General features: G+C 49.5%; 1 protein-coding gene across 10 annotated transcripts in view; it reads left to right on the top strand.

Annotated features, from left to right (window-relative positions):
* LOC139438393 (uncharacterized) overlaps positions 1–14,162 on the top strand; it is a 31,142-nt gene extending 16,980 nt beyond the window's left edge. For 3 of the 10 annotated variants that reach the window (XM_071213528.1, XM_071213527.1, XM_071213531.1), the window contains exon 3: positions 11,611–14,162. In XM_071213528.1, the coding sequence (XP_071069629.1) occupies positions 11,756–13,534 (1,779 nt within the window). In that variant the 5' untranslated portion in view covers positions 11,611–11,755 and the 3' untranslated portion in view covers positions 13,535–14,162. Of the gene's footprint in view, positions 1–7,688 lie in introns of all 10 variants that reach the window. The other 7 variants (XM_071213525.1, XM_071213526.1, XM_071213524.1 and 4 more) reach the window with 3 other exon arrangements.
* Positions 14,163–14,395: the final 233 nt, after the last annotated feature.

Genomic DNA, 14,395 nt, shown 5'->3' with positions numbered 1-14,395 from the left:
TACCGTAAGATGGATTGGCATTTAACAGTGGGAATTCACTCATTTACAAGCTTTTAGTTTTAAGGCTGAGAAAATGTCTAAATCAAGTCACCATCAGGCAATCCTTTCTTCCCAAAGAGCAACTGCAGATGATCCTGGGTTCCTCTATTGTATGGCAAGGCACACGCTAGCATCTTCTGCTCTCTTCCTAGTCTTCCAGGTTTTATTGCTTCCAGCTCCTTGTTTCCATGACTTTCACTTTGTTTGACTGGGTTTCGTTCTCTCCTAAAGGACTCCAGTGAGAGGACTAAGACCCACTCTGAATGAGGTAGGTCACATCTAAAGAGCCTGTTCACTAAAAGATCCTACTTACATTGAGTTCACACTCACAGGAATGATTAACTTTAAGAACCTACCTTTCTGGGGTACGTACAGCTTCAGACCATCATTATGGACATAGCATCTATGTGTAGGTTTTTAAATTAATGTAAGTTTTTCACTCATTTGATCAATTAACTAGGGGTAGTACAACTGCAAGTTCTTATGTTTAGCTTGTAAGAAAGTGCCCAGATGTCTTCCAAAATGGCACGACCATTTCACACCAGCAATAAATAAGAATTCTGATGCTCCATATTCTCATCAGCATTAGACATGGCCAGTGTTTGGGACTTTGGCCATTTTAATGGATCTATCTTGATATCTTGTTGCTATTTTCATTTGCAATTCCATAAGTACTTATGATGTTAAGAATCTTTTCATACACTTAATTGACATCTGTATATCTTCCTTACTGAAATGTCTGTTCAAATCTCTTACCCGTTTTGTGATTTGGTTGTTTGTTTTCTTGTTGAGTACTAAAAATCTTTGTATATTTTGGATAAAAGTCTTTAACATATATGTGCTTTATAAGTATTTGCCAGATACATAGTTTCTCTTCTAATTCTCCGTGTCTTTCGCAGAACAAAAAATTTTCATTTTGATGAATTCTACCTTTGGAGCATGTTTCTGGAGTTGTATTGAAAGGTCATTTCAAACCCCAGGTTGCCTAGATCTTGTCTTTGGTATATCCTAGAATTTTTATAGTTTTGTATTTTATCTTTAAATCCGTGGTCCATTTTGAGCTAATTTCTCTGAAGAGTGGGAAGTATCTTTTATTTGAGGTGTTTTGACTGCATTTAAAGTGATTTTTTTATATCTTTAGATTAGTATCTACTATAATTGCTGTCATTTAGTTCCCTGAGACCTTGTTCAATTTTTTCCATTCTTCATCTGTTCACTTTCAGAGGCCATTTCTCAAGCTCACCAGTCCTTTCTTCTGCCTCCTCAAATCTGCTATTATATGATTCCAATTTTTAAAAATTTCATTGATTGCACCTTTCATTCCTGTAAGATCTGCTATTTTTCTGTGTATGCCTTCAAATTCTTCTTTGTGCTCATCCAGTGTCTTCCTTAATATCCTTAAATTCTTTAGTCATATCATTGAATTTATTAAGGAGATTTGTTTGAACATCAGTGATTAGTTGTCTTAAGTCCTTTGTGTCATCTGGAGGCCTATATTGTTCCTTTAACTGGACCATAGCTTCCTCTTTCTTGGCGTGGTTTGTAATTTTTTGTTGGTGTCTTCGCATCTGGCTTCCTAGAGTATTTATTCTGGGTGCAGTTTTTCTCTCTAGTTTAGGGCTTCCTATTGTTTCTCCCTTGCTGGTTGTGTAGTAGGAGCCAACCATGTAGTTGGTGCTGTACGCTGTGGAGGCTCAAGATGAAGAAACTGGTTCCTGCCGACACTGAGAGTTTTGGTCAGCCCACTTTCCCCTCAGGCTGGGGGCAGAGTCAGAATGGCAGCTACTGGCCTCTTTCTGACTTGGGCTGGTTCACACACTCCTGTTCCCAGGGTTATATCTTAGCCAGCCAAGCCTACCAATCAGTAGCCAAAATTGACAGCCACCCGTCTCCTCTTCCCCTATTTCTGGGAAATCAAACTTCTAATTCCTATCACTGAACAGCTCCTGGGACAGCTTGTGCCACCAGAGTAGGATGATCACCAGCCTCCACAGCCTCCATGGCTTAGCCTGTAATTTCCTGGAGAGGCTGGCGCAGGTCCCCTCAGCTTCCTCCCTGCTGGAGGTGGGGCTGGGGCCTAGGCCAGACCTGCAATATTATCTGGATGGGAAGAAGCTGATCTCCACCAGCACTGGGATTTTCAGTCCACCCGCTTCCCCTCCTGTCTGGCGCAGAGTTAAGATCACAGCTCCAGGCCTCTTTCTGACATGGACAGGCTCAAACTTTAGCTGTTCTCAGGATTATATTGTCGCCCACTGAGTTTCCTCATCAGTAGCTGAAATTCGTGCCAAATTGTCTCTTCCTCCCCCATTTTGAGGAAGTGGAGCTTTTTTTATTTTTAAAGATTTATTGATTTCTCTCCCTTCCCCCCATCCTGGTTGTCTGTTCTCCGTGTCTATTTGCTGCGTGTTCTTCTGCTTCTGTTGTTGTCAGCGGCACGGGAATCTGTGTTTCTTTTTGTTGCGCCATCTTGCTGTGTCAGCTCTCCATGTGTGCAGTGCCATTCCTGGGCAGGCTGCACTTTCTTTTGTGCTGGGCGGTTCTCCCTACAGGGTGCACTCCTTGTGCGTGGGGCTCCCCTATGTGGGGCTCCCCTGTGTGGCAGGGCACTCCTTGTGCACATCAGCACTGCGCATGGGCCAGCTCTACATGGATCAAGGAGGCCCGGGGTTTGAACTGCAGACCTCCCATGTGGTAGGCAGACACCCTAACCACTGGGCCAAGTCTGCTTCCCGGGAAGTGGAGCTTTTGATTCCAGCCACGGACTAGCTCCCAAGGTGGCTTGTGCATCCAATGGAGGATGGGCACCAGCCTCCGAGGTGTGGAGCACTCTACTTACGAGTCTTCTCAGCAGATGGGCAGTCTCCTCCTTCCACTCCTTCAAGGTTGTTGCAGAATGCCCTTCTGGCCTCCTGGAGCCCCCAAACAGCTGCTTCAGCTAGCTCCAGAGAGCTCTGGGTGTTTGCTAATTGCCCTGTAGCAGGAACTGACTCATGGAGCACCTTCCTCTGCCACCATCTTGCTGGTTGTCCTGCCAAGTTCTTTTTTAATCACCTCCTTTTTTTCCTTTTCTTTTCTTTTTTTTTCAGATCCCACAATGGGATTCAACCCAGGACCTCATAAGTGGGAAACGGGTGCTCACCATGGAGTCAAATTTGCTCCCTGAGTTTGTTTTCTTGTAGGAGGCACTGGGAATTGAAACTGGGATCTCCCATGTAGGAAGCAGGCACTCAACCACTTGACCCACATCTGCTCCCTCCCTTTTTTGGTTTTAATTGAGCATTTTATATGATTACATTTTCTTTCCTGTCTTAATCAATTATACTAATTTTTAAAAATTTTTGTATCTACCTCAGAGTTTACAAGATCCGTTTATATGTAGTCTTGGTGCACTTTCAAATAACATTAAATCACTTCACTAGTAGAGTAGAAAATGTAACTGTATTCTCAATTCTTCTATCTGCCTCTTTAAACACTCTTGTCATTCATTTCAATTATCTATAATTATAATCACCTGATACATTGTTACTATTTTTAAGAAACTGCCATGTTAGATCTGTTAGAAGAAGAAATATAAAATGTTTTATTTTACTTTCATTTTCTTCCTCTAACATACTTTCTTAATGTATATTTGAGTTTTCAACCTATATTATTTTATTTTGATGAAATTACTCGACTATTTCTGTTAAGACAGAGTCCCTCAATTTTTGTTTGTCTGAGAAAGTCTTTATTGTTCCTTCAGTTTTTAAATAATTATTTTCTTTACAGAAGTTCTAAAGTTACAAAAAGATCATGCAGAAAACAGAGTTCCTATGTAACCAACCCCATTTTTAGCAGATTGCATTAGGCTGGTACCAATGTAAAATCAGGTGACAGAATTTATTATAATTGTACTATTAACTATAGTCCATAGTTGACATTTTTCCAGTATAATATATATACCACCTAAACCTTCTCCTTCTAACTACATTCAGATACAATATATCCCTGAGTCATGTTAATTACATTTATAATGTTGTGTTTACAATCACCAGTATACGTGACTAAAATTTTTTCCATCATTTCAAACAGAATCTGCACCAATAAGATTACTTCATCATTTCTCCCCCCTTTCCAACCCATGGTAACCTGTATTCTAATTTCTGACTCTGAATTTGCTAATTATTTTATATGAATAAGATAATACAGTATTTGTCCTTTTGTGTCTCACTTACTTCACTCAACATGATATCCTCAGATTTATGCATATTGTTGCAGGTAACAGAACTTCATTCCTTTTCAGAGTTGAATAATATTCTGTTGTATATATGGGGTTTCAAATATTTTCTCCCATTGTATTGTGTATTCTTATTTCCTTGATAAAGCCCCTTGCTGCACAAACATTTTTAATTTGCATGGAGCCCCATTGTCTATTTTTTCTTTCGTTGCTGTATTTTTGGAGAAAAGTCTGAAAACCACTGCATAACACCGGATCCTATAGATACTTCTCTACATTTTCTTCTAGGAGTTTTATAGTTCTGGTTTTCATATTCTGTTTAGTCTTTGATCCCTATAAGTTAATTTTTATATATGGTGTCACGTAGGCATCCACCTTCCTGATTTTGCACATGGATATCCTAATTTCCAGGATACATTTATTGGAAGAAACAGTTCTTTCTCACATGAATTGACTTGAAACCCTTATTAAAATTCATTTGGGAGAGCAGATGTGGCTCAAGCAGTTGGTGCCTGCTTCCCACATGGGAGTCCTATATTTGGTTTCTGCTGCCTCTAAAAAATGAAACAAAACAAAACAAACAAAAACGAACAACAAGGAGACAAATGAAAAAACCAACTCAGGGGAAATGATGTGGCTCAGTGATTGAGTGTCGGCTTCCCACTTACAAAGTCTGGGTTCAATCCCCCACCCCTGATACCTCAAAAGAAACAGATAAATTCATATGGCTGTGATGTGAAGGTTTACTTCTGAACTCTTTGTTTGATTCCGTCAATCTATAAATCTGTCCTTGTGTTTGACCAATGCAATATTATTTAAGTTTAAAATTGGGGTTTCCTCCAACTTCATTCTTTTTAAAAGATGGTTTAGGCTATGTGGGGCCTCTTACTCTTCCATGCAGAATTTCTTTATTAGAGAGATTGTGGATTTACAGAGCAACATGCATAAAACACAGCATTCCTATATACCACCTTCCCACCAATAACATCGTGCATTGGTGTGGAACATTTGTTACAATGATAATAGCACATTTTTATAGTTGTACTATTAAAGTCCATTGTTTCACTGTTTGTATAGTGTAGTTTCATGGATTTTTAAATAAAAATTGTATTACTAACTTATATACAATCTAACATTTCCCCTTTTAATCATATTCAGACATATATTTCAGTTCTTTAAGTTGCATTCACAAGATTGTGCTACCATCACCATTCTTACCAAAACATTTCTGTCACTTCAAACAGGAATCCTGTGCATTTTAAGCCTGAACTTCCCACCCCCTTCCAAAGTGTACACTCAGTGGCTCTCAGTTTCATCACAGAGTTGTGCTGTCATCAGTTTAGTCCATTTCAGAATGTTTTGATAACTCTGAAAGGAAGAATCCTATGCCCCCTTATAACCCACAATTGTTGGCCTTTAGTATAGATATACTTTCTTTGCCTTTGCAGCTAAAATATTACAATATCGTACTATAGTCTATCAGCTAAAATAGTCTTTCCATGCACCCCCACATTCTTAACACCTTGTCATAGAAGAACGTGTTTACATTTGTACTGCTAACCACAATCATCTTCCACCACTGAAATCAGTTATACAGTCCGAAGATTATCCTCTACCTTTCTTTAAGTAGAAATTAACCCCTCTATGCTATCCCTTTCAGCCTCATTCACATTTATAAATCAACAGTGTTAGTTATACTGCATGTTACCGTCAACTCTAAACATTACCACACATCACAGCCCCTGCTTACTAACATTCTACTTACATTGAACATCAGCTCCCCCTTCTCAATCTCTGTCTTAGTAACCTGTACTCTGAAATTTAATCCCATGAGCTTACTCATCATATTTAGTTATTAGTGAGACTATACAATATTTATCATTTTTGTCTGGCTTATTTCACTCAACATAATTTCCTGAACATCTATCCATGTTGTCCTATGGCTCCCAAATACCTTTCTTCTTAGAGCTGAACAGTATTCCATCATCTACATATATCACATTTTGCTTATCTATTAATCAGTGATGCACATTTAGGTTGTTTCCATCTTTTGGAAGTTTTGAATTATGCCACTGTGAACATCAGTGTTCAAGTGTCTGTTCAGTTTTGCTTTCAGTATTTCTGAATATATTCCTAGTAGCAGTATTGCTGGAGAATGTGGCATTTCTATATTTAGCTTCCTGAGGAACCTCCAAACTCTCTTCCATGAGGCTACACCATACTGTCTTCCCACCAGCAGTGAAGGAGTGTTCCTTTTATTCCACATCCCCTCTAGCACTTGTAGTTTTCAGGGCCTTTTTGTATTTTTCACTGTTTCTGTTTTTAATAATAGCCATTTATAAGATACCTCATTGTAGTTTTGATCTGCATTTCCCTAATAGCAGTGATGTTGAGCATCTTTTTATGCGCTTTTGGCTGTTTTATATTTTCTTTGGAAAAAAATGTATGTTCAAGTCTTTCATGCATTTTTAATTGGATTGCTTACCTTTTTTTCATTGAGTTGTATGAGCTCTTTTATAAAATGAAGATCAAACTCTTATCAGATATGTGGTTTCCAAAGGTTTTCTCACATTGAGTAGACTTCCTTTGCACCTTCTTAACAAATTCCTTTGAAGGACAAAAGTGTTTAATTTTGAGGAGGTCCCATTTATCTATTTTTTCTTTCATTGTTCTTGTTTTGGCTGTAAGGTCAAAGAAAACACTATCCACCAGGGATCTTGAAGATATTTTCCTACCATTTCTTCTAGGATTTTTATGGTCGTAGCTTTTATATTTAGGTCCTTGAGTTAATTTTTGTATAAGGTGTGATATAAGATATAGATATCCTGTTCTCCCAGCACCATTTGTTGAATAGATTGTTCAGACACAGCTGGGTTTTCACAGCGTTTTTAAAAAATCAATTGACCCTACATGTGTCCCCTGCTCCCACCCTGCCTTTCGCTTCCTTACACTTTGCCCGCCTGTTCCTCGTAACCTCCCTGTATTATGGCCCTTCTCAGCAGCAGTTTGTGCTGCTGCCTCCCTCCGCCCCTCCTCCCAGCCACTGTTATCTTCCCCCTCCCAGCCGATCGCTGTTCTCCACGCCTCATTTCAACTGCCCTCATCCCGTATCCGCCCCGGCACAACCTCGGAAACAACCCCCTCTGCCATCAATGGCTTACGTCATAAACCGCAGGTCCGCCCTTGCCTCTGCAGCCAATCCTCAGCTGCCCCGTGGACATGCCCCTCCCACAACCTCCCCGCCTCCATGACACTATAAAACCCCATGTACTTCCCGAATAAAATCAGACCTGCGCATAGACCTCGTCTCCATGGTTTTTCCTCCATCGAACCACGCGTCCCCCAAGCCTTGAGCCGCCCGCTGCCGCCCCGGTCAGGCCGTGGCGTAGGCCCAATCCCCGGCAGCGACTCACCTGCAGTGACCCGCCTGCAGTGCCGCAGCGGAGGCCAACAGGTGGTGCCCGAACAGGGACCCCAGCTACGGCCCCTTGTCTGGCCAGCCCGCTGCTGACCCCTCGCATGGGACCCATCGCCGTCCTCCCGTGCCGCCGCTCAAGGTAGGGACTCTCCGGCGTTGCTCCCTTGACCCCCCTCCTGAGCCCTCTGCCGCGATGGGGGCCTCCCTCTCATCCCGTCAGGTTCCTCAAGTCCGCCTGCTCGCTGCCCTCTTAGAGACTCACCACGTGAAGGTCTCTCTCCGTCAGCTACAGCGGTATTGGGACCTTCTCCTACTCTTTAACCCTTGGCTCGTCACCTGTGCTCTCTGGAGCCCAGAGACCTATGAACGTTTAATTCAGCGGGTGACGTCCGCTATGGAGCACGATCGCAAGCAGTTTCCCCCCGGCCTTATCCCGACCCTCGTCGCTATCCGCGCCTGTCTCCAAGGTGTGCCCTCCCCTGCCTCTGCTCTCGCCTGTGAGCCTAGCCACCCTCTCACCTGCGATCCTGATGGAGACGACGATGCTCGTTCTCTGTCCGCCCAGCTAGAGGCCGCGCTTGAACTGGATCCCCCCACAGCCTCCGATCCGGACCCCAACCAACATGGCGACCCCCTGCCTTCTCCCCCCCCCCACCGCGTCCTGCAAACAATGCCAACATGGCGCACCTCCTCCTTCTTCTTCCTCGGCGCCCTCTTCCCGCCTTTACCCACCTCTTCCTGTCTCGTCGCCATCCGGTCCCGTCCCGGATGCCTGCCGATCGCCATTTTCGGCTAAACCGGCAGAGCCTCCGGTGCCATCTTGGCCTGTACCTGGAAATGACGTGGCCACTCCTCCATCTTGGCCCGAGGCCAGAAGTGATGTCAGGTGTGACGTCACCGTGCCGCCATCTTGGCCAATCAGGAACACCGTTGCCACCACGCCCTCCTGGCCGGCGCCCGGTGGCACCGCCCATGCCTCACCTCCATGGGCCGCTTCACCTCCCGCCTGTCCCAGCAATAGCGGGAGCATCGGGAATCCTCCTCCACCAGCGTACGACACTGCCTTTCTCACCTCCCCCACTCCGCCTCTGGCTCAGATGTTCCCCCTCAATCCCGCTCGCACTCCGCAGAGCCCACAAGCGTGGGTGCCCTTTTCTCCCAAAGACATCCAGATGCTCCGCAACGCGATAAAAGAGGATGGCCTTGCCAGCCCTCATGCCCAAGACCTTCTCGAGCGTATGACCATCCCTCGCTGCATCCCTTACGATTGGATCTCCCTAGCCCGAGCGGTTCTCTCCCCCGGGCAATTCATTGACTGGCGAGCCCATCTTGGTGTCCTGATCGACAATCAGATTGCCGACAATGCTCGTCAGGGTGTGCATTACCCTGCAAACGCATTTCTCGGGTTCGGCCCTTACGGCGATCCCAGCGCCTACACTGCCACCCCGCCTGGGTTTTTCATCCAGCTCCGTGACTGTGTTTTTCGAGCCTTCCGTTCGTGCGCCGCGGCTGCCCCAGAGCCCCTCGTGAAGCTTTTCCAAAAACCCGAGGAGCCGTTTAATGAGTTCGTAGCTCGTGTGCAGGCCGCTGCAGAGAGGCGAGTTGTCGGCAATGCAGCCCGCGAGTCCTTCGTTAAGGACATCCTGCAGGAGGGGGCTAACCCAGCTTGCAAAGCCATCATTCGTCCCCTTCGTGACAAGCCGCTCCAAGACTGGGTCCTCGCATGCTCCGGAGTTTCTGGGCAAGCATCTGCGCTTGCAGCGGCTATTGTCGTGGCAGTCCAAACAACCAACACCTGCTTCCGCTGCGGCGAATTGGGCCACTTCGCTCGGGAGTGCCCCAACCTTCCGGCTCCGCCGCAACCCGTAGTCCAGCCTATGGTGCCACCACCATGCCCTGTTCCTGCCGCCCGGCCGCCCTCCACCCCCTGCCCGCGCTGTGGAAAAGGGTATCATTGGGCTCGCGATTGCCGTGTTCCGAGACAGCCTTTAAACGGGCAGCGGGGCAAGCCTCAGCCCCGCCACCAAGAGGCTCCAATCGCCCCGCGCCAGCCCCGCCCGTAGGCATCCACTGGTCCGTTCCCATGTCGCCCGCTTCGCAGCCGCGCCTCACCATCAAGGTCAATGGAAAGTGGATGGACGGCCTTCTTGACACCGGCATCGAAATCTCCTGCATCCCACTCTCCCAAGCTCGTGACTTCCCACTCACAGCCGGACCCGTCGTCGTAGGCGCCACAGGCCAGTCCTCCTCGCAACAGGTGGCTGAAGATCTTGCCTGGCATGACACCGATGGACGGTCAGGGTTCTTCTGTCCCCTGGTTCTCAGGGATATCAAGCAAGTCCTTTGGGGCGCGACATTCTTCACCAGTCAGGCGCCGTTCTTTTTACTTCGCAGCCATCGCTGCCCCCCCAATAGTTTTGGCCGTTGCTCGCGTTTGACCTCCAGCACCCGTTCCTCTGCAATGGGACACAGAGGAACCCATTTGGGTGGAGCAATGGCCTACGACTGCCCCGAAACTAGCTATTCTTCAGGACCTCGTGGAAGAGCAGCTCCGTGCTGGCCATGTTGAGCCCTCCACCAGTCCATACAATACTCCCATTTTTTTCATCATCAAAAAATCTGGCAAGCCACGCCTCCTCCACGACCTGCGAGAGGTTAATAAGCACATCAAACCCATGGGCTCTCCTTAGCCCGGCATGCCTCACCCGTCAGCCTTCCCGCGAGATTGGTATGTGGCAGTCCTTGACATCAAGGACTGCTTCTTCTCTATCCCCCTGCATCCGGATGACCGCCCACGGTTCGCCTTTACTGTTCCCCAGCCCAACCACCACCGGCCTGCCAAACGGTATCAGTGGAAAGTCCTCCCCCAAGGCATGAAGAACAGCCCTGCCATCTGCCAGCTGTTTGTGGCTACTGCTATTGAGCCCTTAACCTCCGAGGCCACTATCGTGCATTACATGGATGACATCCTTGTAGCCCATCCGAGCGAGCCAAAACTACAAGCTATAGTTGCCAGTCTTCTCTCCAATCTGAAAGAATCAGTCTTGAGATCAACATAGAGAAAGCCGTTTTCCACCCACCGTTTCAATTCTTGGGCTTTGAAATCTCGGAAACGGTCACGCCCATGGCGCCGCTTATAAACGTCCCCAAAACCATGACGCTCCATGATCTCCAACAGCTTTGTGGCCAGCTCAACTGGCTGCGCCCGTCGCTGCCAGTCACCACACATCAGCTGCAGCCTCTGTTCCAGCTCCTTCAGACCACTGGCCCACCATCACAGGCACCCACAAAGAGGGTCACCCTGTTGTATGAAGCAGAGTGCGCCCTGAGCTGTGTCAACTCTGCCCTAATGGACTGCTTGCTCCAGCGAATAGACCCAGACAAGCCATTTGCAGGACTTGTCCTTCCCACCCGTGGGACCCCCACTGGCCTCATCTGGCAGGACGGTCCACTCCTGTGGGTCCATTTAGCCAAAAGCAAGCTTCGCAAAATCACCCCCCAATCCGTCCTGTTCGCGCAGCTCGCCATCGCCCTTGTTGAGCGCTCCACCCACCATTACGGGCGTCATCCAGATGTCATCATTTGGCCCCTTACAACTCAGCAGGTCACTCACTTGCTAAAGGACTCCATAGATATGCAGGCACTGTTCCTCCTATTCTCCGGCCCCTCTCGTCCTCTGGCGCGACCCGCTCACTAGCAAGTGGACCGGACCAGCGCCCCTTCTCACCCAAGGGCGAGGATTTGCCTGCATCTTCCCGGAATCTGCACCCCAGCCTGTCTGGATCCCTGCTCGTCTTGTTAAGCCCTTCACTCCACACGGCCCTGCCGACCTTCCACCTCCCGACCCCCTTCCCCCTGATGATTCCCCCCTGCCATAATGATGGCCCCTCTCCGCACCTCACCCCCCCGTGAGGTTTTTCTCCTCTTGTCATTGCAGATGACGCCTCCAGTCGCCCAGTCGAGCCCGCCTGAGTCTGCCCCTCCTGCGCCATCACCCGCAGGGACCATGCCAGCTCTCTCCCGCCGCGAGCGACGTCGACGTCATCTTCTTGTCCGCCGCTTGAGCCGTCTCTCCCTCGAAGATGCCTCCATCGAGCAGCAAATTCTCCAGCTTCTCCGTCGTGCTCGCGCCTCCCCTGCCCCGCGCCCTCCTACCACCCCCCCTCCTACACCTTCTCATCATTATGCTCTCAGCCTCCTCAGCCCAGGCCACGCCCCTTTGGGCCGCCCTTCTTCAACCACCTGGTTTCCTCTTTCTCTCCCCTCACTCCCCCACCTTCCCCACCATGTACTCCCCCAACTGCGACTTCCTCCCAGAAAGCTGCGACCCCCTCGCCCTTCCTGTCTTCTCATCGTTGCCAAATGTCTCCATCCCTATTCCCCTCGACGCCTTGCAGTTCGTCACCAACCTTTCCCTGTGCATAAACCCCCGCAATAACTCGTGCCTTTTTCTCACCAACACCACTCTTCTTGACCTCTCCCCCACCTCCCCCCTCAATGTCAACTCCTCCTTCAACGCCTCCGCTCTCAATGTCACAGGTCCCTGGCTTTTCCCCACCAACTCCACCCCCATGCCCAGTTCCCACCCCTTCATGCGGCCCCTCGTCCAGCCCTGCCACGCCGACACCCTGCCGGCCCGCCTTCCCACTTTCCCTTGGACCCCCTGCCTCTACCCCACACCTCGCATTGGTGGCCTCTTCCACGGAGCCCCCTGCAACATCTCCGACCCCCACAACCTTACCCCCTGCTATGCAAACCCCTTCCAAGTTTCCCCCCTGGTCCCCCGCACGTTTAGCGTCATGTCCCTGTGCAACCCCCACACCTGCTTCGATCTCCGCGCCCTTACCTGCCACCCCAATTGCCTTGTCTCCCACGCCAACGTCTCGGTTATCACCCATACTGTCTCCTCGCCTACAACCCCTCCCCCCAACGTCACCTTCACCTCCACCCCGTTCGTTCGACACCCTTACTATTTCCTTTTATGCCCCCCTCCTTCCGAATCCACCCTCACCAACTGCAGCCTCGCAAACCACTGGAACTCTTCCTTCCCTTCCGCCTTTCTGGTGATGCAGCCCCGCGTTGTGTGGCTCCCCGTTGACTCCCCCGACTGGGTTGCCCCCCAGCTGGTAGATCTCCCCCTTTCTCGCCACCCCCGAGATTTTGGCATCACAGCCGCCATTACTGCTGCCGTCCTCGCATCCCTCGCAGCCGCCACCACCGCGGCGGCGGCCCTTGCCGTCTCTTCTGGCGCTGCCTCCGCCGTCATCAACGCATCCACAGCAGCAGCCCTTGCCCTCGGCGACCAAAGCAACATCACCTACCTTCACCACCAAGCCTTATTCAACCTACAGCAGCAAATCGACCTGCTCGCCGCTGACGTTGCCGCCCTCTACGACATAGCCACCACCACCTGTGATGCCCGTTGGCCCCTCTCTAGCTTCTGCTTAACCCCCCACCCCGTCAACTCATCGGTGACCGCCCGCCTTGCACTACGCCAATGGATGTTTTCCTCTTACAACACCTCCTTCCTCAACTACACCCACTCCCTCCAGCAACACATCCTCACCCTCAAATCCATCAAGCCCCCAACCCTCTCAGCTTCCCTCCTTAGAGACGTGCTCCAAAAATTCCTCTCCCTTTTCCAACCCTCCAGCCTCCTCCTCTACGCCTTCCTTTTCCTCCTTCTCCTCCTCCTCCTAGGCCTCGCCTGCTGTATCCGCAAGTCCGTTCGCCAGCACCGAGAGCGGCAAAGGCTCTTGGCCACAGCTGTCCTAGTCCTCTCCCAAAGCCATCCCCTTCCCGAGGAGGCCCGGCACGCCCAGGTGTGCCTCACAGAGGTGGCAGGAGGTGGCCATCGATAGGGCCCATCGTGGTCGCCTCGAGCTGCGGGTACAGGTTCTCTGCCCTCCGCATGGGGAATCGGGCATTTCAGCCGCCCTCCCCTCTGCTCACGCCCCCCTCGTGCCCCCACGCCCCCTGCCGGTAGCCCCTCCTCATTCCTTTCTCTCCTATTTCCCCTCCTCTCACCCCCCTCATCTTTCCTCCCTACAAAATGTCAATCCCACAAAACCTGTGCATTCTTATTTTTGAAAGAGGGAGCAATTGTCCCCTGCTCCCACCCTGCCTTTCACTTCCTTACACTTTGCCCGCCTGTTCCTCGTAACCTCCCTGTATTATGGCCCTTCTCAGCAGCAGTTTGTGCTGCTGCCTCCCTCCGCCCCTCCTCCCAGCCACTGTTATCTTCCCCCTCCCAGCCGATCGCTGTTCTCCCCGCCTCATTTCAACCGCCCTCATCCCATATCCGCCCCGGCACAACCTCGGAAACAACCCCCTCTGCCATCAATGGCTTACGTCATAAACCGCAGGTCCCCCCTTGCCTCTGCAGCCAATCCTCAGCTGCCCCGCGGACATGCCCCTCCCACAACCTCCCCGCCTCCATGACACTATAAAACCCCATGTACTTCCCGAATAAAATCAGACCTGCGCATAGACCTCGTCTCCGTGGTTTTTCCTCCATCGAACCGCGCGTCCCCCAAGCCTTGAGCCTCCCGCTGCCGCCCCGGTCAGGCCGTGGCGTAGGCCCGATCCCCGGCAGCGACTCACCTGCAGTGACCCGCCTGCAGTGCCGCAGCGGAGGCCAACATACATGTGAAGGTATATTTCTGAACTTACATTTTAATTCCATTGGTCAATCTTTCTATTTTTATGTCTGTATCATGCTG

This window comes from Dasypus novemcinctus, chromosome Y, assembly GCF_030445035.2.
Source record: "Dasypus novemcinctus isolate mDasNov1 chromosome Y, mDasNov1.1.hap2, whole genome shotgun sequence".
In the NCBI taxonomy this organism is placed as follows: Eukaryota; Metazoa; Chordata; class Mammalia; order Cingulata; family Dasypodidae; genus Dasypus; species Dasypus novemcinctus.
The sequence above is the reverse complement of the archived record's forward strand: the minus strand, read 5'-3'. Positions and strand labels throughout refer to the sequence as shown.